General features: G+C 32.0%; 1 protein-coding gene across 2 annotated transcripts; it reads right to left on the bottom strand.

Annotated features, from left to right (window-relative positions):
* Positions 1–1,554: 1,554 nt before the first annotated feature.
* On the bottom strand, positions 1,555–25,471 carry LOC146527764 (5-hydroxytryptamine receptor-like). Of its 2 annotated transcripts, XM_085204967.1 has the most exons (6): positions 25,330–25,468; positions 25,089–25,244; positions 5,033–5,120; positions 3,436–3,696; positions 2,952–3,195; positions 1,555–2,847 (listed from the first exon to the last, which is right to left on the bottom strand). In XM_085204967.1, exons 4-6 carry the CDS (start codon positions 3,665–3,667, stop codon positions 1,986–1,988), a joined length of 1,338 nt encoding a protein of 445 aa, XP_085061093.1. In that variant the 5' UTR covers positions 3,668–3,696; positions 5,033–5,120; positions 25,089–25,244; positions 25,330–25,468; the 3' UTR covers positions 1,555–1,985. The 2 variants fall into 2 exon arrangements, with proteins under 2 accessions (XP_085061093.1, XP_085061092.1); XM_085204966.1 differs by having other exon boundaries at positions 25,089–25,471.
* Positions 25,472–27,033: the final 1,562 nt, after the last annotated feature.

The raw sequence follows: 27,033 nt of genomic DNA, 5'->3' as shown, positions 1-27,033 counted from the left end.
TTTAATGTTTAGGGAATTATTATTTACTAGCGGACCCGGACGCGGCTACGCCTGCTTGAAATATAAGAATATAATTTCTATAGAAATATAATTTCAATCTAGATGAAATGCTAAAAGAGACTATTATATTTATTTTCATAAGGATGAATATCAAAATGACGCGGTAACGAACGCGGTCGCGTAGCGACGGCGGTTGTTATTAACATGGCAGAATAAATTGCATGTCAAATTAGAAAGTATTTTAATTTATTAGTATATATGTGTAATGTAATGTTATATAGCCTATAGCACTTCTGAAGAATGCAGCTTTCATACAAAACAAAGACAAAGTAAATCGATCCAGTAGATCCAGAGATCTTAGCGTTCAAACAAACAAACAAACAAACAAACAAACAAACAAACAAACAAACAAACAAACTCTTCCGCTTTATTATATTAGTATAGATAGATTAATTTTTCGCCCTGGCACCCGCAGGTAGACAGAGGGAACTAGTAGTAAAACACCTCCATTCCCCACTTTCCGCTGAATATCTGAGACATTGTATGTTGGGTAGCGAAATTCAACGCCGCGCTTTTTCTTGTTATATTTGTATATCTATTTCACATTAGGAATGTGAATTATAGCATAATATCACAAATGTTTCCTTCAACAATACTTAAAGTAAATAAACAGTTACTATTTATTTTCTTATTAGGTACTACATTAAAGAAAATGGTAGAAATTTTCATGAAACAAAATTATATGCAGAAAACTTAGCTACGCTTAATCAAATGGGATTACCAGGAAAACCTTTGTTTCCATTTTTACTGCACTAGCGAGCGATTTATGTTTGTTATTAACTTATTCCATTAAACGGAGTTAATGTCGGAGCTTGGTAATATTATATCAAACACGGGCGAAGTTTTGAACTTGAACTGCAATAATAATTAATCTTAATTTAGGGTAAATAGATACAGTTATACTTAGTAATTACCTAAGTCATTACCACAACTATATCAGCTTTACGCTATATCCCGCATAGTAGTAGGCAAAGGGAATCTAGTGGTAAGACACTCCGTTCTTGAATTTCCATCGAGTTTTTCGGGCCTTTACCTGTTGAGTGGCGAAACTCAACGCCGCGCTTTGCCTCGACACCAGAGCGAAGAAATTAAAATATAAACGTAAATAAATATTTAACTTCCTCGACTGGGAATCGAACCCACGACCGCTACGTATCATTACACTATAGTTATCATAAAAATATTTCATATGCACTACAGAATCTCTTATAGAATCATAATTTAAGAATTCACTGTATTGACGATCAATTGAAAAGTGTTTCATTTAAAGTTTTAATGGAAAAGATATTAAAGATAAACACAAAAATATAGACACGTTTCGGTGAATGGACGATAAGAACAAAATAATTATCAATTTTAATTAAAGCGTGTTTGTTCTTGAGATATGACAATAGGCGAGAGACCTTGATAGATTTTTGAATATATAAGTAATAAATTAATTAATTAAGTAATTTATATAAGTAATAAAAAAATTAAATGTAAAATAAAATACAGTTTTATATTATTTATAGGAATTATATTTAAAACAATATTTGGAGGTAACTGAATAGAACCATCTTCAAAACTTATTGATATTTCGTCCTTAAAAATATTAATTAGTACCTAGCTTATTTCCTTGACTACAATCATTGATCACAGAAAGTTCTATTGTATCTAGTTTTGATCATATAAATAAGAAATATTCACATTAATAACTTATAAAAACTTAATATTATCTTAAATATTAAAAATAATTTCATTTATCATCTAGGTAGTTATTATTTAAATATTATTTATGTATAACCGCACTCTCACTTACAAAAAATAAAGGGGTGTAAATATATCTCTGAAAATGTAACAAGACAATAAACATAATATTTAGTACTGAGTTAGAATGTTGGGATCAGTCGAACCATTGAACTGGGAAGGGCGAACGCGCGAGGAAGCTAAGGCGGGGCGCGACGGCGACGTCCGCGGCGTCCGCACAGCAACCGCTGGAAGGCGTGCCGGAACTCAGGGCTGAATACTGTGTATATCACTGGGTTCAGGGTGGAGTTGAAATAACCCAACCACAGTGACAGCGAGGTCAGCACTGGATTGACTTCACAGTTACACGTCGGTACTAATATAGCTAATACGAAAAAGGGAAGCCAGCACGCAACGAAGGCGCCAGTTATTATTGCTAATGTCTTTGCCGCCTTTCGTTCTCTTTTAGAGTCAGCAGCTTCTTTTGGTTTACGGCGTATCAGTGTTGGGTAATAAGCTGCCGCAACTGCCCCGTAGCCTGTTGTAGGAGGGTCTGTTTCCAAACCGTTGGCACAGGACTGTTTCTCGGGGCTTGTGTTGTTAGATGAGACATTTGTAATTCCTGTAGTTGTTGTTTCGGAAATGGTCGGCAATGGGCGTCCGATAACTGCGACGACCGCGGCGGCTATACCGCCACTACCACCAGCTGCAACTAGTGCTCCGCCTGCTGGCACAGGCGGTGGTCCCACACCTCGTGTAGTGGTACCGTGCCGTCTCCTTATTCTTTTTCTAGCAGTTTGATATATCCGCCAGTACAATATTAATATAACGAGAACAGGAACATAAAATGAGGATGCAGTTGCAAATATTTGATAGCCAACATCTTGACTGACAACGCATCGAAGATCTTCCGAGACGCGTCGATTCCAATCGGGATCTTTCCACCCTAACAGTGGAGCAATGCAGACAAGGAAGCTAGCGCTCCATACACATGCAATCATATATCCCACCCGACGTGCAGTCCTTGCATGGATGTAGTCGATGTTTGTTACAGCCCAGTATCTGTAGACAAAAAACATGAAATTTATAAAATCATTCTAAATTCGATATAATTCTGGAATGTATAGTGCGTAGTGGTGTTTTAAAATATATTTATTTCAACTTACCTATCGAGAGCAATGGCAACCAGATGTAATATTGACGCTGTACAACAGAGTACATCACCGGAAGTCCACATATCACATAGCTCTGGGCCCAAAGTCCATCGTTGGGCCACTTCGTACACCGCACCCAATGGCATCACTAAACAGGCTACAAGCAAATCAGCCACTGCTAGTGATAAAATAAGTTGATTGGCAGCACTGCGCAAGTGCCGTTCAAGCAGTATTGCTGCTATCACAAATACGTTTCCTGCAAATGTGCAATATTAGTTATTAATATGATCAATATGAATAATTGTTGCATAAATAATCCTCTACATCATTAATCCTTTAAATTCTACATTTATCGTGCAAATTATCGCCTCTAAATGAGACCAGAAACATTTATTACAATAATATTACCATGAAACTAGCTGACAATATTTTAATGGTTTCCTGTTTGTGCAATAGTCATTTCATAAGCAATTAGTCATTAAAATAAATACTGTACCGACTACTGTTGCCAAAATCAGTAAGCCAAGGAGGATGGCTTTCGCTGCAGCGCGCAGAAGTGCAGTAGGGGAGTCAAAGGGCGCGGACGCCTCCCACCAAGTGGCATTGGCTGCTGTGGTATTCCAAGCATTAGGTATCCATTGTGTGGTGTTCCAAGAAGTATTCGACACTGGCAAGCTGTACAGGGTCTCCCAATCCAACAGGTCGTCGCTTCCGTCCGCGCCCTCCATGTCCTCTCACCGCGTCACCTCACCACCAACTAATTTTGTGAATATAATCAAAAACATTAATTGGTGAATGAAAATAGTAAATTTTTAATGTTCGTCGTTGTCTCATGATCATCATTTCTCTCTTTATAAATTCGAGTAGATTGCTGATAGCCAATTCAGTGCAACCAATTTCTGTTTAATGTAAAGTGCTGTGAATGTGTTTTTATTTTTGTGTACTATTTAGGTCACACAAAGTTTATGGAGATAAATGTTTGCTACATATTTATATTAAATAATTTTTTTTATATTATTGTTGTTTATTTAGTAATTAAAACACTTAATACTATTATAACATGTTTTAATTAGCAAGGTTACATTAAGTTTATAATTAAGTTTAAGTTTTGTAATTACATAAAGTTTTTTCAAAAAATCAATATAATAATATTGATAATAAAAAGTCAACATATAATTATTATTATAAACAACGGAATCCAAAAATAAGTAAATATAATTTCTAAAGAAATAACACAGAAAACATGAGAATGTACTAAAACGTATCAAATAGCAAGCATCGACTCGATATCAGCAAAACGCGATAACTCCGATTCAGTCGAGTCGACGGCTTTCGATTATAAATAAATATACGACGGCGCGCTGCTATGTATTAGTTTTAGTTATAATTTCGCAATTATTACATTTCGATTTTAATTGATTTATGTAATGGATTATATTAGAAGAATATTTAAAATGGAGCGGGTAACCCCGAATAGGGTAGTAGGTGTAGCCACGAGTAATAGCAGACGTCATTGATTGACAGCGATGGCGTGAGATGTTCACCAATTAACCTATTGGCTCCTAATCTATTGTAATTTTGTTAATCTTGTGATATTTATTGTAAAACTGTTATGAAAACGAGTAATAAGACATTGTAAAATATAAGTGTGACTTTTATTGAAACACCTTTGTTGCTACAACGCCCACAAATGAATAGTGATAGCCAAGACCGCTTTGAGGCCCCCCCTGATGCTTCTACATATATATTTAGAAGTAGAAGAATAGAATAGAAGGTTTTTATATGATTTATATATTACGGGTGACTAATCTCATGATAATTCTCGGTCCAGTTTTATTTTTCAGGTTCACGGTGTATTCAGCACACAGCAGGGTAGGCAGAGGCAACCTCCGTTCCCCACTTTTCGCTAAATTTTTCGGGGTATTGCTTGTTGGCTTTTGCCTAGGCACCAGAGCAGAAAAATGAAAATATAAAAAAAAATCCTTCCCGCGATTGGGGATCGAACCCAGAACCGTCGTATTACAGTCACAATATTTCTGAATTCCTTATAAATTGAAGGCTGGAATAACTCAAAATTTAAAACATATACTTGCCATTTGTGTCATATTTTCGAAAAAAAAAATTAAAAGCAACAGCTGTCATTTTGAGATGATTTTCTCCTTTGATCGTAGTGGCGCCAATCTGAAATAATAATAAATTTATACTCATATCCACATTAATGCTTAATATGATATTTATCATATCAACAAAAATTAAATCTCAATGTCCTTCCATTGAAAAGTCAATATTTGAAGGTGTTATTTATATTATAATCATCTATTTTAGTAAAGGAAGCAGCAATTTAAAATAACGTAACGCAATAATAAAACGATTTGAGATAAACAACAATAAAACGAAATGACATAAAATAACAATAGGTATATAACGAAATGACATAAAATAACAATATGAATAAAAATTGGAAAAAAAATATTTTTCTTCAAGCATAATCTAAAGTATGTGTTATTATGCTTGAAGATGATTATATTTTCACGTAAAATGGGATTGAAATTTCAATGTTGCTTCTACCTCTCTCTTATAATAAAGCTTATTGCGTGACAAGGGTACATGAGACGCCTTACCCCTTGAAAATACAAAATATAGCAAATGCTATTCGGTTATCTTATTTGCAGAGTCAACAGAGTCAATCGAATTACTATACATGTTTACTGCAGGTAAAAGTTATATGTAAAGGTTTATATAACCTTAATAAGGTTTATATTTAATATATTTGGAAAATACAGATATTTTAATCAGCTTTAAGCTGTTTAAGTGGAACTGGGCCGGCTATGTCTCCAGACGTACCGACGGTCGATGGAGCTAATACGTGCTAGAGTGGAGACCGCACTTAGGCAAGCGTAGTGTAGGACGCCCTGCAGCACGATGAACAGACGATTTAAAGAAGGTGGCTGGCATTGGATGGATGCGAGAAGCACAAGACCGGGATGGTTGGCGCTTGATGAGGGAGGCCTACGTTCAGCAGTGGACGGCGATAGGCTGATGAAAAAAGCTGTTTCGCACGCCAAGAAAGACAAGGATAATATAGGGTTAACACACTTTGTTCTCCTTTTATCGCCCATATTCAACAAATTGAGTGTTAAATACCACCACTGAACATCGCATATTTGTTTACCAGAGCGGAGAAGTGGAAATAATTAAATTGCCCCAAGTGGGAATCGAGCCCACAATCATCATGCTTATAATCAGATTTTGTTCCACAGCGCCGCAATGACGTTAAAATATTTTTAGAAATCATTCTACTGTAATGACCATGTAAATTTTTGATATTAAAAAATGTATATTTTACTATTTCATCATTTTCCATAATATTATATTATGCTTATGAGAAAGAAGAAAATTTATGTTAAGTTTGAAGAAGATTTTTTCAACGCTACTGATATATTATTTTTCATGTCTGAAATATTTAGACGTTAACTTTTGTATTAAAGAAGCTTTGTTTGAACTCGTACAGATTGTGCCGGACTGATGTTTTGGACGGGTCGAGCTTTGTTTAAGCGAAATTTCCATAGATATAAACACATAGAGTATTTTAAAGTGAATTGTAATATGTGAATATTTATTTTATTAATTATCAACAATGTCGTGTGCAACGCGACAGGTCGTGGGTTCTATTCCCATTCGAAGAAATGAAATATTTAATATATTCATTTTTTTACTCTGGTAAAGCTCATATAATGCTCCAGAATTCGGCTGAAAGTGGCAAACGGAAGTGTCTTAATAGGAACGAAGTGTCTTGACACTAGGTTACCAGGTTCCCTCTGCCAACTTTGTTATGTGCGAGATACAGCGCGCAGTTAAAAAAAACACCCCATTTTTTAGTTAGCTTACAGTAGCTTCGGCTAACTTATAAGGAAAGTTTTGTTTGAAGCTTCATTTTATATGTTAACTAAGAAAGATTTAAAAAGGTTATAAGTTATATATTTCTTTTCTAAGCCTAATAAACTAACTGTAAAGGTAAAATGTATAAATATATACTCGAACAAGTATTTAACTTGTTTAAGCAAAATACCTTTCTATTCAACCGTGCTGTTACCGTTTTATATTATTTCTATGCTATATGAAATTCCACTAAAATTTTGCCACAAAAGCTCTTCAATCAATCGGAATTTTACATTGGATACTCAGCCTTAGTCAAATGTCGTGTTATTTAAAACTGTCCAGGTGTCAGAATTCACGATTGGAATATGTTATTTTATATATTGTTATCCATATATAATTTTAGCAGTATATATGCGCCGAAAGAACAAAATGTGACTGAGAGGATATATAATATGTCCATTTATTTCGCTCTGGTGTCGAAGCAAAGCACGGTGTTTACTTCCGCCACTTATTACACAACACGCAATGCCTCTAGAAATAGGCGGAAAATGGGGAACGGTGTGTCTTAACACTAGATTCTCTCCACCAACCCTGCTGTGTGCGGGATATAACGTGAAGCATATATACAACTAAAAAGAAGGTAAATATGTATTAATAATAATAATCCATTTAGATATAGGTACCTAATTTATTGTAACGTATGGAAAAGCATATTAATATGCCAGTAGGTTAAAATATCGTTTAGTTAGTCTATTGTAGTTTTGGTTTTGCTATTAATACACTATTCCTACTCGTGACAAGCAATAAATACAAGGTATTGTTAATGTTACCGCTTGCTTTGAAACCTTGCATTATTTAACAAACTCTAAATATACAACAAAGATTCTTAATTTATACGTACAAAATTAGGTGAATGTTAATGCTAAAATCTAGGTATTATTTGGCCGTGATTAATAAAAAGCTTAATAAAAAGATGGGAGGACGGTCTACCAAAAGGATGGACGAGTTTAACTTGGAACAGAGAACAGTGGAATAGGATGAGGGAGGCCTATGTCGAGGGACAACCTGACCAAAAAACTGGCTGCTAGAATTAAGTACTTTTTAAATGGTTTTAATTTTTAAGTTTTTGAATTTTATTGTATAGTTTATTCTGAAATGGTCAGTGAATAAAGGCTTATTTTATTTTATAATTAATTTCCGGTCAAGTGCGAGTCGGAAACGGCCATGTATCTAGCTTTTACTTCGTGCTAAATTTCATAATTGTAGGTAATTTTTTTATCACGTGGCGAATTTCATACAAAATGTAGCAAAAAAGATGTATAAATATTTCTATTGATGCATAATGCTTTTTACCTCTGCACGATCTCGAGATAAATGGTCCTTAACAGACGTATAATAATGTGATCCTATAAATGTTTAATTTTTTCTTTTGAGCTACGAAATCCCAAAAACATTTTTTTAAACAAATAAATGTTACTTTTTTTAATACAAAAAAAAAGTGAACTACAAATCAACCTAAAACTATTATAAATAAAAAAACAGACTAAACCTAGTAGAAACCTAATATTAAGACACTCGATTCTCCGCTTTCATTCCAATTTTAGACATCATTTACACATCTCGTCTTGAGAGGTGGAACTTAACGCCGCTCTTCATCTACTAGAGCTGAGAAATCAAAATAATTTAAACATAATTCTTCCTTCAAGTAGGAATTGAAAACTATCACGTTAAACAGACATACGATGCTCCAATGCGCCTTGATAGAAAAAAATAAGATTATAATTATTTTAATTCCATTTCATACTAATTTTAAATTCTGTTACATTTTGTAGCTTGTCTTTTAGAATATTAATTACAGAGCAACTACGTAATATACGGTTGATACGTGCACAGCATTTGAGAGTATTCAGCTGGGACCAACCCTTATAAGGTCAGTATAAATATTTGCTGCTGGCGGAAATCGACCAACGCGAAGGACGAAACGTTTTCCACTTAAGGCTATGCTCCTATATGTATGTATATGTGTAGGTAATGCTAATACGTAGAGGCTAAATAGATATACTAGGGTCTAGGCTATTTAGCCTACAACTACTAAGTTGTACTAGGGTTTAGGCTAGGGTTTATGCTAGGCGGACCATGATGTCCTATTTCGCTTAGATCTCAATCAGCTCATAGTCTTAGAATATCTTCTACATTTCCCCTTCTTTTCGCCACTTCAGTAACAAAACTTCAGTAAAAATTTACTTTAGTGACATTTGAACTACAGCAATGTCGTCCGTTAAATATTTTATTTAATATTGTGATAAAAAAGAAAGATTCATCTAGGTATATTAAAATTTTAATAATATTATTCAAATTGAAAATATTTTTTATTCAAATAGACTGTTATAAGCACTTTTGAATCGTCGAATGAACATATAAGCAAGTAACTACTATTACTATACTTAATATATTATTGAGAAACTAAATAATTAATAATTATATAATATTTTTACACTATTTCATCATATACATACATATAAAAGAATGTAAAGGGAACTTCTTCATTAAATTTTAAACGGAGCTTTTCTTCAGGAACCAATTAAGTAATAAACAATTCAAGCGATATCGAAGTCGATACCAGTCAATATTGGGGCATAGAGAAACAACAATACAGGCTAATGTTAATTGGTGTTCGAACCAACGTTATTTATTCTAACTACCCAATACGTTTGTTACGTATATCCAAATGGAAATTTTGTTCGTAACAGTATTGTTATATTTGTTTGGACCATTCTTTTACGGAAACGAATCGCTTTGTTGGAATAAAAAACAGTGAAATGTATTTTATTATTTTTAGGGTTCCGTACTTCAAAAGGAAAATATAGAATCCTTTAGGATCACTTCATCGTTAAGCTCCAATAAGCCCACCATATTTATCGAAAACAGTATTGTGAAACTAAACTTTCATTCTGCCGTCGCTGAGAAGCTACAGTTTCCTTTCTATCTTAACATTCCGTAATTGAATCTAAACTAATTTTCTTTCGCTTATCTTTTTATTGTGTAGCCACTCCTTTTCTTTCAACGTTGATTAATTATAAAGGCAAAGAATAATAATGTTAATTTTTATGCGCCATCTTAAACAGCCGCCAAAAGGCGAAAATTTATTTACTTATTATTCTGTTATATCCCTTTTCTTATCTTATATCAAAATAAAGAGATTAAAGAATTCAACGTTGCTGTGAAAAATAAAAGTCCATATAATAAAAAAAACTAGTCATATGCAAGTCTGACTCGCATACCAAGGGCTCCGTACTAACTTCAGAATTGTATGCATGTATGGGAATTTTATAATTGTGTCTTGACAGACAGACAAACAGACAACACAATGACCCTATAAGTGTTATTCTGTTACTTCGTTTTGAGGTACGAAACGATAAAAACTGATACCTAGCTCATCATAATTTTTCTATTTTGGAAAATAAAAACAATTACATTAAAAACAACCATTTCTAAAAGCTGCATGTACCTACAAGTATAGAAAAAAAATAAAATAAGCCTTTCAATCCACAGTAGGTACATATTGTCTGTTACTGCCAATATAACGCTTTTGGCCATTTTCGAATGACAAATGCGAAACAAACAAGCCATTTGTGTCGGTGTGTAACGTATCTCATATTACATAATGTAATCTATGTATATAATGAATCACAGAGGGGAGGCCGACTGGTGTAATTGTGATAAATATTTTTTAAATAAAGTTTGTCTATGTAAATATATATATATACCTACTAGTGGACTCGAACGCGGCTACGCCCGCTTGAACTATACGAATATTTATTAAATATATTTATGAAATTATTTTCAGCTTTCAATAGAGAGATGCGTTAAGCAAGCTCATTTTGGGTGACGTTTTCTAACAACAAACTTTGCAAATCGTTGCTTAGCAACGGCCGCATAGCGACGATTGTTAATAATATGGCGGAATAAATTGCATGTCATATAAATAAGTATTTTAATATATTTCTACATATCGAAAATATTACAAATATGAGAAAAAAAAGTCCTATGTTCATCCCGAGACCCTCATGTATATATGAGTATTTTATCACAAATAAATTAGCGGTTTGGCCCTGAATGCGTAAAAGACAGACAGACAGAGTTACTTTCGAATTTATAATATAAATATATTTATTTAAAATTTACTATTTATTACCTTAAAAATATTGTGAAATTTTGTAGCAGGTGGAAAACGCCTTGGAGTGCCTTTACACTAAGAGTATATTGTCTCTGCCTCCTCTGTTAAATGCGTGAATATCATTAATATATTTGCACTAGTAACGCGCGTAACTTTTTTACAGAGATCGTCATCTATTTATATATGTAAGAGAATCTAGTGTCAAGACACTCCGTTCTCGGTTTTCCACACAAATTCGAGACATTGATGTTGAGTAGCAACCCAACGGCACCACCAGTCCAGTAGATATCAGTTAATTATTAAAAAAAATACAACAAATTGGTCCCTATTGGATTAAAAACAGTCGAATATTAATAATAAAATAAACATTGCGATATTGCTATAGTGGAATTCGTAGGCGTTTGTCTATAGAAGCGTGTCGTATTGATTTATATAAAGTGAAATCTTTATATTTACATATGTTTTTATATGCTTTATTAAGTGAAACTGAATGAAATATGTTGATATTTATTGTTTATTTACTTATATAAACAGAGTAATTTAGATTTAATCAAGTAATTCTCTATATACACAAAATAATAATATTTTTCTAAATCCAATATGGAATTGGAATACTTTAAAAATCATTCTATAATATTCTGAAAATTCGGAGTAAGGCCTGCCTACACTGTTATATGAGGGATATAGAATGATGTATGAAATGAAGTTCAAACAAAAACCAAAAGTATCTATTTGTACTTGAGAACTAATTATTAATCTATCGTCTATACGTGTATACATAGTATACTACAGATATAGTTTATACGCTATCGGCAATTGACGCACTAATATTATTCATAAATAATAATTTATCATAGTTCAGGGTTATTTTGGACGATATACATATGTTTGGTGCTTGTCTGCAAAGTTGTACTGAACTCTCTCAAATGGGCTACGATAATATCAATATGGCCTATCTAAATATTTACCCCTAAAGATGTTTGGATCCAAATTCATCAAATGAATAATATGTAGCAAATGGCAATAGGTATATACAAAGATATTTCGAGATCGTCTAATATATATTACCTATATATACAGTTATGATTAATTTTGAGGCCGCTGGGACGCTGTGGCGGTTGTTGCAATGGTGGCCTTATCACTAAAAGCGATTTTTTACAGGCAACCATTAGTAAAAGGACTTATTACATAAAAGATAGCGAAAAGGTGCAAAAAATAAAAATAAATATGAAATAATGAATTACTTAATATTTTCATTTCCTCTCTCTGGTAACAAGACACAGCGCGGAGTTGAGTTCCCCCATTCATCATTTATTAACAATAATTTACAAACAAGAAATGTCAAAATTTAATAAAAAAAAATGGCAAGCTGACAATGAAACTTAATTATGTGTAAAAGGTAAATTCAATATACAATAACGATTTATTAGCTTCCACAGATAACAAAAACAGCTTTACAATGTAAACACTGGTATTGAATGTGAATTAGAGGGAGGAACGCGCGTCCGGTGTCGCGACGAGGCGAGGAAACTGGCTTGTTCCGTAAACGACACCCGCTTCCTATTACACAGTGACAACATTTTCCCAGAAACTATTAAATGAATTCATAATGCTCAGTTACACTTTATCACAGACGATTTATACGGTTTATAATGCTCTTATATTATTCATGACATTCTAAAATAGCTTTTACTGTTGTCATACATTATGTAGGACATCCAAGTTCCAACATTCATATGTAGGATGTGACTTTAAAATATTCATCGCGTTTTGTCATAATTTTACTTTATTTATTCTATTTTACTTATGTTTACCAGAAATTTTATTACATTACGTAATTATATGTAGAGTACACTGGGTTTTTAATTAAATTTGAAGTATAGCATACTTTTACAGTTTTTTTTTAAAGTAGACAGACAAGCCAGAAGTAGGATGGATGATATTAATAGGAAGGACAACTTGGTCAAGAAAAGCTAATAATAGAAAGGTTTCTGAAAGCTGGTAGTGGCCTAAGGCCTAAAAATAATGTGTAGCATATGTTACAAAAGTACAAAAAAAAACGATCCATTATGGTTAGTGGGTAATGGAGAATAAGGTTTAAGTTATGAAAAAAGAGTTTTTTAAGTTCTTGTTTATACTTATCTATATGAGAGAAAATGGCAAGCGTTGATTTGATTGAAAACTCGGACTAGGATAGGAGGATCTGGTTAAATTTCATTAGATGTCAGTTCTTTGAAGCAAAATGGCTGCTATAAAAATCTTGTGTAATATTTTGTCGATTAAAAAATATTAAAAACTATGAAAATCCACACTCTTTTTCTTATAGCTCAAAAAGCTATTTTTAGCACACAATTACAAAAGATAAGTTATCTTACTATGTTTTGTATACCTTAAAGATTCTCCATGGCAGCATTTTAAAATAAATTTATTAACAACAATGACTAAATTGCCCTTACTAGTTTTACAACGGAAATTCAAAGGTAAAATCTAGATAAGCTCGATAAATCTTCACTGAGTTTGTAATCTTTATCGTAAAAGCGAGAAGTGTATTGTCGCGGTATGTTCATTCAACCAGAAACGTATCGCGTGCTTCCATTTCCGCTTCGACCGCAGTAATATAAGATGAAGATAACTAATCCATAAATAATATGAGTTGAATGTAAGATGAGCTGTAAATAGGCAGCCTTGACTAAAGAAATCATATATTTTTTAGTCTTTGACTGGTTGTAGGTTCGAACCCCACTCGAGGCAATAAAATATTTATTTAAAGTTATAAATCTGACAAATGTATGCCCCCAGAATTCGGCGGGAAGTGGAGAATGGAAGTATCTTAATGGAAACGGAGTGTCTTAACACTAGGTCCATCTTCCTATGTGTGGGATACAAAAAGAATCTTGCTACAATATTTATAAAATGTGGTAAGGCATGTTTATTTAAATAAAATAACAAAAGACTACAGCATAAGTTATCATTACAGCATGCGACAGTTCACGTTCCGAGCGAAGAGAGCTTCTGCTCGCTTACTCGTTCGCTATACTTTTCTGCAAGCTAGAGATAAAGGAATTCACGAGTACTGTATAGGGAAGCACCGTAGTAAGTGCTATTAATAGTTAAAATAATTAATTACAGCGGGCGAAGTCGGGAGTCCCCAGAGCATAATACATGTATTAAAATTTTACATGACAAATAAAATATCGAACGTCACTGATATCTGCAATATTATTAAAATTATTTTAACATCATACAAAAACAAAGAACAATTCATCATTTTGTAAGCAAATATTTGAGAAATAATATTATATATTTTTGTATATTTATATAGATTAATTTAATAATTGAAATATTCTGAACATGTTACATAATAAGTTTTTCATGGATAAAATCTGTCGACTTTACATTTTGTACGTTCCTTAGTTTTTATAGATATTGGCGCAATATAAAATTCAAATTTTCCGCCAAACTCTCATTTTGTGGAGCGATAAGTATCGTGTGAGGCATGTTTGCAGAATAAATTTTAAACGTAATATCATTATGTCCGTGATACACTCAGTTATTATAAATTAAAATGTATAATCGTAGGGAAATATTTAATGGTTGTCGCGATATTATGTTTTCTCATTGCGTATGAGTTTGTTTTTATGAAATGAAAATTCATTTACAAGTCATAAAATGAAAATTCATTTTCTTCTTCAATGACAAATGTAACAATTAATCTCGTTGAAGGATATTAGGCTAATTGCTTATAACCATATTATGTTCTTTACTGTAATACAGACAAAAAGCAACGCCACTTTTCTATTATTAAGAAATTCAATAGTAATAAAAATCAATAATAATTTTATTTGTACTGTAAAAATTGCAATTTTAAAACTCAGAATAGCTAACGTATTGACTAGAAATGAACAAGAGATGCTTTGTTTTTTTCATACACATGTATCCTGGCATGTACGAGTAGCTTAGTAGTATTTCTGATATGAGGGTGTTTTATATACCTATATAATGTATTAGTGGAGGATGTCATAATTAATACTATTGTAAAGAAATCAAACACCTCGAGGCTTTTACAGAACTTATATTTCTTCCAGGGCTAAATACCATTAGGCTTGTACAATTTATATCTCAGGACTTTTACAGAACTTATACTTCTTCCAGGGCTAGATACGATTAGGCTTGTACAATTTATATTTCAGGACTTTTACAGAACTTATACTTCTTCCAAGGCTAGATACCATTAGGCTTGTACAATGTATATCTTAAATTATAATACAATATTTTATTCTAGAGGACCACTTTCCTCTTCAGCTCCAAATCTAATAATGCGCATCAGAATTTTCATTACATCAAGCGTCTTTTTTAAATTGTCAACTCGCGCTAGTTCTATGTATAAATTTTCAAATATATCTTTTTATTAAACAAACAGGTTGATTTACATTTTTCTATAACAAATTATTGTGAATATAAAAACTATTTATATAAAATCATTACACTATATATGAGTTAAATTGAAATAGATAACAATACAAAGGAAAATATTAAGATTTAATATAACTAGGTATATTTTTTTATTATAAATTGCTTCATTGCACAATTTATATAGACGCAAGCCAAGACAAAATTTGTAAACGGTCGTTTTATTTAATTAAATAAGCATTTTATTAAAACGTTTCTTTAATTACCGACCTACCAGGCCTTTATCTTCAAAGAGATGCTAAATTATGGAAATTGATAAATATTTTTTGAAAGAATGGCGCTTACTTTCCTTATTGAGTGAGTTCTAATATAATATAAAGTAAATATTTTTATTATATTATCTGTAAATAATTTACTGATGTAATCCCAGCTAATAGATCACACCGCCTAATAAAATTGCAATTTTTGTCTGATAATTGAAGTTTATCACTTGATGTTTACTAATTTGACGTCGCTGATTCTAAATCAATTATTTTTTTACTTGTTTATGAAATATAGCTTTAGTTAATAATAATTCATTATTTTTTATTGTTATTTTGATAAAAAAATATAAAACAAAGTTCACGCTTTATGCCGCACACAGCAGGGTGGGCAGAGGGAACCTCGTGTTATCATAAGACACTCCGTTCCCCAATTTCCGCCGAATTTTGGAGGCATTGCGTGTTGAGTGGCAGAACTCAACGCTACGCTTTGCCTTAACACCAGAGCAAAGAAATGGAAATATAAACGTAAATAAATATTTCACTTCCTCGAGTGGGGATCGAACCTACGACTGTCGAGATACAGTCACACCCTTGTGCCGCTGCGCCAAGACGGCCTGAAAACGGACGGACGGAAATTTTTTTAATCATATTAATATGAGAATATCAAATCGAACGATACACCTGTCCTTTTTCTTGTTATACTCTGTTGGCATTTATAAAATTATCCATATATATAAAATAAACCATTTAAAATTTTGTCATGCATAAAAGTCGAGCTTTTCAAATGAGTTTGGTCAGTTTTCACATGTATTTATAAATATCGTTCAGCGTGGCAGATGATGAGAAATGGCAATTGCGGTCGCTCGTAACCATTACAGTCATTTATTTTTACCCGAACATGCATCGAACTTAGCTAATAGTCAACCTCTTAACCTAAATGCATTTGAAATAAATAAACATTCTTAATCAATATTAAAACTATATTTATAAACATTACCATATTATTAATTTTACATGTAATCTATTTAGATAATATTTAAGATGTGATATATAAAAAAAAGAAAGTGGAGGGTATAATAGGATGAGGAAGAGAAAGTTTCAACAGCTTGTGAATTGTTACTTACTATGGATTTTATTATTTTGAGATATGTCCCACTATTTCGATTTTCACCACTAGGTCGATTCTCTACTCGAGGAATGATGAATGAATGAAATCTCCACTTATCAACAAGCAATACCTCCAGAATCCGGCTAAAAGTAAGGAATGGAGTGTCTCAACACTAGGCTTTCTCTGTCTACCATGCTAGATGCTAGAAACAGCGTGAAGCTGAATTAACGAAACCCTCTTAAATATAATTGACTTATTTGTTAATGGTAAGTGAAGGGAATCATGTTATATGCTATTACTTATGTATGTCAGTTAGATAGAAAAGGCTTTAGTAGTCTGTTTTCAAACAGTCTTGACCCTCGTCACCTTCCCTAACATGTTATGGCAGCAAATCAGTATCAGTACCAGTCAGTTTATGTGGCCATCACTAGATACAAATAATAACAATACTGTTCTCAAGAACTATTATTGGTAACCCAAGCATTTTAGATGGAATACATATTATGTATAGGTTTGTATTTATAAATAGAAAACGTTATTCGAATCGAATCGTTATGTAAGTCTATTTTAATGTGCCGTTCGTTTGTATTTTATTTATGTGCAATAAACCAAATTTAGAATAACGTTTTATTGTATTTATACATTATCTTCTCAATTTAGTAAATTTAACATAGCGATTAATAAAAAGCGTAAGACAATGCCTTGACAATTCCGCAGGAAGTGGAGTATGGAAGTGTGCTAATGGAAACGGAGTGTTTTAACACTAAATTCCCATGTTGCCAATGCCTGCATTGCTGAGTGCAGGATACAGTGTGAAATACAAAACTAATGTTCTAAATATATTAGAATATTTATTGTTAATAACCTAATAAACCTATTACTTATATTTCCTGAAGTCATTACTATATTGATATTCAATATTAATTTCCATTTGTAAGTTCTTCCGTAATTTTTTTTTGTTTTTATAGAATTACAATATTATGTACGTTTTCAGCAAAGTTTCACGTTCTAAAATTTTAACTTGTATTGTGGTAGAGATATGTTTGCAGTAATATTATTTTCATAACTTTAAAAATATATATGACTTTTGTACTTTCCAACAAAATAATACACTTAAAATTATTTATTGAAAGCTCCGTGTTTCCTTCCTATATTAGACAATTATGAACCTCAACGTTGCTCCGGGCTGGTAGAGTCAACACATCAATAAGGAAAATTGTATGAAACAATGAATGGTGGATATTCCCTCTCAAACAAACAAAAAATGTGCTCAAATAAAGACAAAATCAATATACATTTATAATATCAACACGCAATGCCTGAAAAATTCCGCGGAAAGTGGAGAACGGAGTGTCTTAACACTAGTTTCCCTATGCCTCCACTTTTTTGCACATACATGCATATATTACATATACATTATACATATATAATAACCGTTTACGAAATTCATCATACAAATGAACGCTTTCATTTTCATTTCATTCAAGTAGTAACTTTGCTCTTAATATTATAAGAAGGTCTCAACTGACACAACGCTATGAAATCCTCGGGAGGCGAAACAAATAGGCAACTGTGGTCATAAATCATGTTCTCCCTCCGCCGACGTTATTAGAAATGGAATCCCTGTTGGATTAATTAACATTGTTACGAGAAAGTAAAATTATACTAATAATAATATCTTAATTTGGATATTTTAAATCTGTGCACAAAATGTTTTTTTCGCTGTAAACAAGCTATTAGGAATGTTTATTGTTTATTATCGACATTATTCCTGTCCGTATTATGCAATTTGTAATAGGTTGATCGCGTACCCACGCTCGACTTCTACGCACAGATAATATTTACTTTGATTAAAATAGATGAGTGCTCCAATTTGATTGTGAAAAATGACATTGAGTGATGTCAAGCAACAAGCAGTGTCTTATTATATAGACAAGAGATAAAGCAATAGGGTATCATGGGACCAAGTATTTGACTATTTGTTTTATTTAAATGTAAATATATTGAAGGTTATTATTATTATCGCTGATAAATATGTATGTATATATTTAGTCTGGAAATAAATATTCTTACAATTAAAAATAAATAAAATGTCACTTTTGAATTTGGAATCTGTCATTTTTATACGATTGTTCATTGTGTTCATTTTTTTATTTTCCCGCCAATATATTGTGAAATATTTTGTGATATTAAAAGGGAGAGGGATAATGGGTGAAAGAGCATCGAACCTCTGTGATTGCATTATATAAACTAGGTATGGATCCAATTTTTAAAATCTTCCGTACGCTTGGTATTAGTCAAATGTTTGTGTCAGCTATTGATAGGTACAATGAAACTGTACTGTACTGTTTGTGACAGAAAAAGATCTGGCCGCTCGTAGTGTTCATATGAAAAAGGTAATCAAAGCAGTAGGTGAAAGAATTCGTAGAAACCCTACCCGAAAGCAAATGATTTTATTGTAGGAGACGAAGATAGCACCTAGAACCATGTCACGTTTTAAACGATGGATTGCGGCCTATAAGGGACGTAGTGGTAATTTTTTTAATAATAAGAATTAAAAAAAGAATAGAGTTCTAAAATTAAAACAACAACTTAAACGGTACCCAAAGAGAGGTCACAGAAAAATATTGTTTACGCATGAGAAAATGTTTACAACTGAGCAATATTTTAACAAATAAAAAAAACAAAAATGTTTTTGTTAATTTGTGCTAAAAGCTCTACAGAAGCTTCTTAATTAATCAACAGAGTACCTTTGGGCATTATCCGACCTCAGTGATGGTTTGGTGGGGTGTTAGCTAAGAAGAATTGACAGCCATATTTTTGTGAAAAAGATATCAAAACATTGGCACAAGTGCATCAAGATACAATTCTAATTCTTGAGAAGGTAAGCCCCTTAACAACACCATATTCAGTAAACAAGAATGGTCGTTTCAGCAGGACTCGGCGCCGGCCAAAACCGCCATAAAGCTCGATCTACCCAATCTTGATTAGAAACGAACGTTCCGGATGTTTTAAAAGCTGAAGACTGGCCGTCATATAGTCCCGATCTTAATCCACTGATTTAGAATGTAAGATAAAAATATTTAAATATATACGGATAATATTAATATATTTCAAATTTAATGCTATTTCATAGCTGAAACCATATCATTATCCGATAAATATGATCTATACCAATAGGAATCTTTGTCAAAAAATACTGTAATAGCATTAAATTTATCCTTCGAGCTTTGTTTTGGTAACTGAGTTACAAAACGGATGACAAACCAACGGGGAGCGATAAACATTTAAATAAAAGCCTCAAAACACTAAATCTTTATATAAAGACTGATCACGAATGTTTAATTAAAGTGTCATTAAACCATTCGTAATTAACGTTTAATGGCTTAGGGACATGCTCGTCGATAATCTTTAAGGCTTCGACTTAAATAGTTGTACACTATTTTAAAAATTAAGTCGATGGTAAAGTCGTAAAATGATTGAAGTTTCAAGTAAATAACGAATAAATAATACTAAGATGTAATTTTAGTCTCTAGTGAAAAGTAACGATCAGATCAGAGCGGAGCGTTCTCTTTGAACTATTTTTCTTTCCGTGTTTGTTTAAAAAAATATGTTGCCATGTCAAAATATTTGTGATACTTTTGCCTTCCATTGGATTTTTCCATTTTATTTTTATTTTTGGATTGGATTCCATTGGATGGATTGGAGAAACACACTTATAGAATAAAAGAAATACTACATGATCTTTTATTTTCCAAAAATGATAAATGTACTGTTTATTATATAACAATAAAATATAATGCTAATATTAACTAATCTGTGCCTAGACTCCCTCTACTACTATCGCAAAATCCATTCTACATACATATATAAATACTCAAGTGATAATGGTTTATTAGTTAATGATATAATAAAATGTGATTATTACTAATGCAAAGGCAATTATTCCACGCAATTAATATTATCGCAATCACCTTTATATATCATAGAAACCATTGTACTACTTAAAGAGAATCTATAGGCATTGTTAGTATGTAGATGCTGTTAACGTCGACACGAGATCAAAGTGGCGGTTAGCATTTCAGAAACCATCAACGTATGTTATTACCTCAAGCCTTCAGGATCCAAGACTAATTATAATTCCTCTAATAATATATCACATTTATCATAGTATAATCAACGTGTGTTAACTCATATTGTTACAGATGTTATGCATTACGCAATACAAATATATTTATATCTTATATGCTTATGTTGTTGTCATTACAATAAAGTAAACAATGACATATGAAGGTGTAGCGGAGTAGATATTTTACGATTTCTATAAAATATTTAAGAAAGTTTAAATTACTATTGGTAGAAACAATTATGTATATAATATAAAAGAAATTGTTAAAAATTTTGGGATAAAAATTACTTAGTCTATAGATTCGTGACCAGCCTATTTTTACTATAAGTTTTTCATGAATAGTAAGAACTCTTCATAACCAATACTTTTAAGCATTTATTGAATGAACATGAAATGCGTATGAGTGGACCATTGTATCAAAGTTTAGTTTTGGTGCTCTACGTCTTAAAAATAGACATGGAAGAGAACTTCTGAGATTCGCTTTCTCAAGTACTTGAGATTCAAGTGTGAAATCGGGAATTTTTTTTGTACGTTCACTAATATCAAATCATTGTCACCTGAATATAAGCTCTTTACATAGCAATATTTAAATAGCAATGAAAGCAAGATAAAATATCAATCATTGAACCTGATAATTATTTTTTGAAAAATAAAAGAAATTAACTAAGAAGTATTTAAAACAAATACCTATGAGAATAAAAGCTAAGTGTAGAGGGCCAGTTATTATTCTTCGTAAAAGGGTACTTCGAAAATTATATTGATTCTTCTACTAAAACTGCATTGAATAAATCCTTTGTGGAAACAAATGGCACAGACTGCTATTGCGCAGCTTAGAATACAGTATTTGTGATATTATACTCGTGAGAGGGTAAGAAAGGATTTTCAAGTCAAGTCAAAACTGATGAGAGTTTTGACTTGACTTGACTTGAAAATCCTTGAGAGTTTAATTACTTACTTTTTTTTCCTTTTTTTTAGCTTCACGCTGTATCCCGCACACAGCATTTGCATTTGTTCCTTATTTCCCGTATTTTCCATTGTTTTTATTTAATTAACAATTCTATTAAATGAAATATTTAATATTTACTATTTATTGTGTTATATATTATATGTACTACTTATAGTATCATCTTACATTATACAGATAGCGTTTCACTGTCAATATCACGTAGAGAACCGTTCATGGCGTATTATCTCATCACTATTGAGGTCAAACAAACACTTCCAAGCTTAAAAATATTTTCTTCAATCGTACAAACAATATAATCGATTAATGGTAAAAATAATCTGATTATAACTAATAAACACAGGAAAATCATTTCTTTATTCTTTGTCGTCGTTTTATTATTTTATAAACGAAATTGTATATAAAAAATGTCTAAAAATAAAATAAATACCAATCAATTACACCACCAATATTTATATTTATTTATAGCACCAGAAGCGCGTTGTAGCACTCTCGGCAAGTAAGATAGAATATAAATTGAATTCATGTCGCTCACGTCATAGTAGGTGATGGATATGCGAGAATATTCCCAAAATATTTAAGTATATAATGAAATAAAAATTAACTTTGATGTGACAAGGCAAGTATACATCTGATATTCATAGTTACATATATTTTATTAACTTCACCCTATCCCACACAAAGCTTCCTAGCCAGGTTCCCAGGTTCCCTCTACCTAGGGTAGGTTGAGTAAATTTGGGAATCTAGTATAACACTCAGTTCCCACTTTTAAAACATACTTGTAACATATAACATATTTGATAAAAGTAAATAAATCCTAAATCTCACATAATTTTATTAGATCTAAGTACACATAGTAAATGCAAATTATTATAAATGAAATTGCCTTGGAACTTTCTTTTAGTTATTGCTATATATTGATATAGGGTAGAGGTAAAAAATAGTAACGATAGCAGAGCGACATTGATTGCAGCGATGCGTTGGTTTTATTGGCAGGATTTGTATTGAACGTAACGCCGGCCGCCGATAACGTCGCATCGCCGACATAAGTCGTACTGTAGCAAACTACACTTCGAATTATATGTACAGATATGTAGAGAGACATAGGAAAATCGGTTCAAGAGCTATTCTTATGTAATATGACAATAATTTTATTTGATATGAATATTATAACATTAACATTGATATTTATATGAAATATTTATTTAAATTTATGTAGAGACAAGCGGGGCGTTAAGTTCCGCCACTCAACACGCAATGCCTCCAGAATCCGGCAGAAAATGGAGAACGGATTGTCTTAATGCTACGTTCTCTCTGTCTACCCTGCAGTGTGCGGGATACAGCGTGAAGCTGATTTTTAATATGATACTTGAATTTTTTACATAAATTTTGTAACATGTAAACATAGATTTTTATATATGGTTAGCTTCTGAAGGGCATCAATATAATTATATTGAAATTTCTTTGATACTCAATACTGAAAAAAACAGGAATATTTTTTAACAAATAATTGGTACACATCATAAAAATATATATAATCGTTAACAGTCAAATAAAAACGATGTAATGCTAGCAAACGTCTATTGATAGTATGTCTTATAAAAACATATTCGAATATTAATAAAAATAGTTAAATCTCAGATCTCAAAAGATTTATCGATTGTTTGTATAAGCAAGTTAAATGATACAGTGTGCCACTCAAAAATTAAACTCTTTTATATTACATAAGCTTTGATGAATCTGAGTATTTAACATATCGCCTGTATAAGTAAAACATTTTTTTTTAATAAAATTTAAGGTAACTTGCAATTTCCTATTGATATTATGACAGTATAAATAATTGTTTACTATTATACATTTCTGGCGTAATTGAAATTTGGTGATATTTAAGTTGGCTGTCTAAGAAAGAATAGAGTTTTTAGTCTTAGTAAAATATTTTTCGACCTATTTTTTAACAATATAAGGAAAAAAAATATATCCATGATTTAGTTTAGGTGTATAACAGACCATACCATCGTTTCCAAAGGGAATCTGTGTTTTCTCATAACTCATAAAAGTAATACCTACTATTAAATTCAAGTACTTCAGTCTTAAGCTTGCACGTATTTAGAAGTCGATAAAATATTGAAATGGCATATGTACCAGTTTTATTTTATCAGGTGGATTATTTGCTCAATTCCTTTCAATTCCAATTTTCCTATAGAATTGCTTTCGTATGATATCATTGACAAAGAAAATCGGTCAAGTGCGAGTTGGAATCGGCCATCGAGGGTTCCGTACCAAAGTACAACTAATAAAAGTTAAAAAAAAAAACTTTGCGGACTATACTTTATTTAGTTTCTTTTGGTCTTTTATATGAAATGAACTACATTAATAAACTTATAATTATTTTTTTTTATGAAATACCTATAAACTTTCACTTTTCGGATATTTTCCTTTATTTATATTTTAAATTTTTACTACGTGCCAAATTTCATAACTGTAGGTTTACAGGAAGAACCCTATAGGTTCTGATTACAAAGCGTATTTCATACAAAATGCAGCAGAAACGATGTGTAAAATGCTCGTATCTTACTCTGCTCGTAGACTTAGAAGCTTGATTTTTTTTATTTATAAATAATTTATAAAATTTATAAGATCCACTATCTATCTATCTCTATTTCTTAAAAAGCGCAAATAGTATATGAGTTATTGTATATTTAAAAAAACATATAATAATGTAACTTTTTTTTAAATTATTTTTCTAATTATACATATTATATTCTAGTAATATTATTGTAGTAGAACAAATATATTTTATATCTTTTTTTATTTTTTTAAGTGTCATAGGATTATATCTTTTTTATAGAATATACAAAAATTGTTTGTCTTAAACAGTAAATTTTAAAATGGATACCAAAAATATAAATGAACATTTGTGTATTTTTGACAATCTAAATTTAATTTTAAGGTCAATAGAGTATATTTTAATTTCTATTAAGAGTTCTACATTTTTTACAATTTTCTTATATAAGTACATTTATGTACTGAACATATTACTTAACTATTCTATTTATGAATGAATAAGTGTAAACAAATATTTACTTAATTCAGCTCATCTTATCTTAACTGATAGTGATAATACTTAAATGAAAAAAATATGCCAATATTCTGAACATCAGCAAATGAGATAAGAAATACAAATATTAGTGGCAAAATATGTTTAATGAAGTCACATACCAAAGTGGTGCAAATATTCGGTGCATCCCCTGGATCTTTCGTCTGGTGATGCTGTTACTATAGCATCAGTTACTACAGACCGTGGGCGGCCGACGGGCCGTTTACCCCGCTGTCTCGTATACTACTTCACGAAACGAACTGCTGGGAGCACATGAACTGCTGGGAACACATAAGCCTTCAATTAAGATTATTATAGCACTGTGTCCGTAGTGGTCAGGTAGTGTTTTGTTTACGAATGCACCTCGTAAGGCGGGCGGCGTAGAGGACCGCGAGTCCGCGATCGTAAGGCGACCTCTGCGCTCGGCGCGCAACAGATCAACAGATAGGTACGCGGTGTTCGCAGCGGCTGAGAGGCGGCCGAGGCGGTCGCGGCCGGGGTGCCACCGTCGCCGGCGCGCGCCACTCGCGCCTCGCCCCCCGCACCCGTCACCCTCTGACGTCACCGTTACGGACCTAAAATTTCACACGAGTAATCATTGTATCGTAAAAGCTTCACTCTCGGATGCTATGGGCGTTATCATATAACATTTTATGCTTCAGCACCTTTAGAGATGAAGAATCTCCAGGATAATACTGAATATATAATAATATAAATATAATGTATTTCTTATATTTCAATTACATACAATACTTACTATGGAGAGATTGACAATCGAGGTATCGGTTCAATTTAGCATTGATTGTTACAAAAAACGTTTCTCCTCAAGCTTTTACCACTTCGAATTCTTAATAATAAGGTTGTACCGATATGTAGTACTTGTGTAATTTAATATTGTAAAATTTTTATATGTGTTGTGTATTTTTTACTAGTATATCATATATATTACTTACATAGTATTTTATTATTGTTAAAAATGAAAAAATAGTCTAATTAAACTTTTTATAAAGTTTTATATTTTGCTCGGGAATATCACGTATTAAATAGGGTTGGCAAGGGAAGCGCGCCAAGTGAATGAATGGTGAGAATATTCTGTTCATATTCTGAAATGCAACATCGCTGCATTACATAACGTCGCTAAGTTTCATGAGGCTCGCTGTTTTTTTATACTTAGATAATATATGTATTAATGTAGATAGAAAACAATAACAAAAAGAGGTTATGAGCTTATTTTAAGAATTTACATTTTACTTTCCTTTGGTAAATAATATAGAGCCATTTATGTATAGATATGTCCTCGCCGATTATTTAATCCATGGCTGTTCTATACATTCGGTTTCAGATTATTAAAAATATTATCCAATTTACATTCATAGTACCTATTATATATACTCATGGTATATTCACTATTCTTAAATACTTTTTGAGTAAATGTCGAGAAATATCTATAAATGGACGGTAGGCTGAGGGATCCCTATCTTGGGAACCTAGTGTTAAGACCCTCAAGTCCCATTAAGATATTTCCATCTGGCTGAATTTAGTAGTGGAACTCAATGCCACACTTTGTCTCTACATCATCATCATTTCAATTCCTCGAGTGAGAATCGAACTCACAACCTGTGGCATTTACAGTCGCACGCTAGTGCCCCTGCGCCACGAATTACCTCAGCCAGATGTGAATATACTGTTAGTAAAAAGACAAACTTAGGTATATCTCTAGTGGGCAATAAGAACTCGTTCAGAGCCAACAAGTAGGAAACAATCCAGAAAGCGTTATGTAACAAAGAGCACGTGTCCTCGGCGTGCCCAGCTAACACAGTAGCGCAATAGAGTAGTATTGTCTGCCATTTAATCCAATTATTAATTTGTAGTTACTTTTTCCGTCTTCAATTATTTGTAGTATTAGTATTAGGTAATGTTTCTTTTGTAATTTCAATTAATTATTTATAGGTTATATATTAATTTATAATTTATACCTACATAAATTATATTTTATTATAGAGTTTTATTTATACACCAACAAAGACTAGGAAAAATCTCTAGACGTCTCTCTCTAGTTAAATCTTT

The sequence above is a fragment of the Heliconius melpomene genome, chromosome 20 (genome assembly GCF_056956725.1).
Source record: "Heliconius melpomene rosina isolate 202511_hmr_F chromosome 20, ASM5695672v1, whole genome shotgun sequence".
NCBI classification, from domain to species: domain Eukaryota; kingdom Metazoa; phylum Arthropoda; class Insecta; order Lepidoptera; family Nymphalidae; genus Heliconius; species Heliconius melpomene.
This window is presented reverse-complemented; position numbering and strand designations above follow the sequence as displayed.

Bases quoted from the DNA above. Each gene is read 5' to 3' on its own strand.
- LOC146527764 (XM_085204966.1), bottom strand. From the start codon at position 3,667: ATGGAGGGCGCGGACGGAAGCGACGACCTGTTGGATTGGGAGACCCTG. The intron at 3,196-3,435 runs GTACAGTATTTA...GCACATTTGCAG, and splicing joins GATTTTGGCAACAGTAGTCG to GAAACGTATTTGTGATAGCA. The intron at 2,848-2,951 runs GTAAGTTGAAAT...TTTTGTCTACAG, and splicing joins GTTGCCATTGCTCTCGATAG to ATACTGGGCTGTAACAAACA.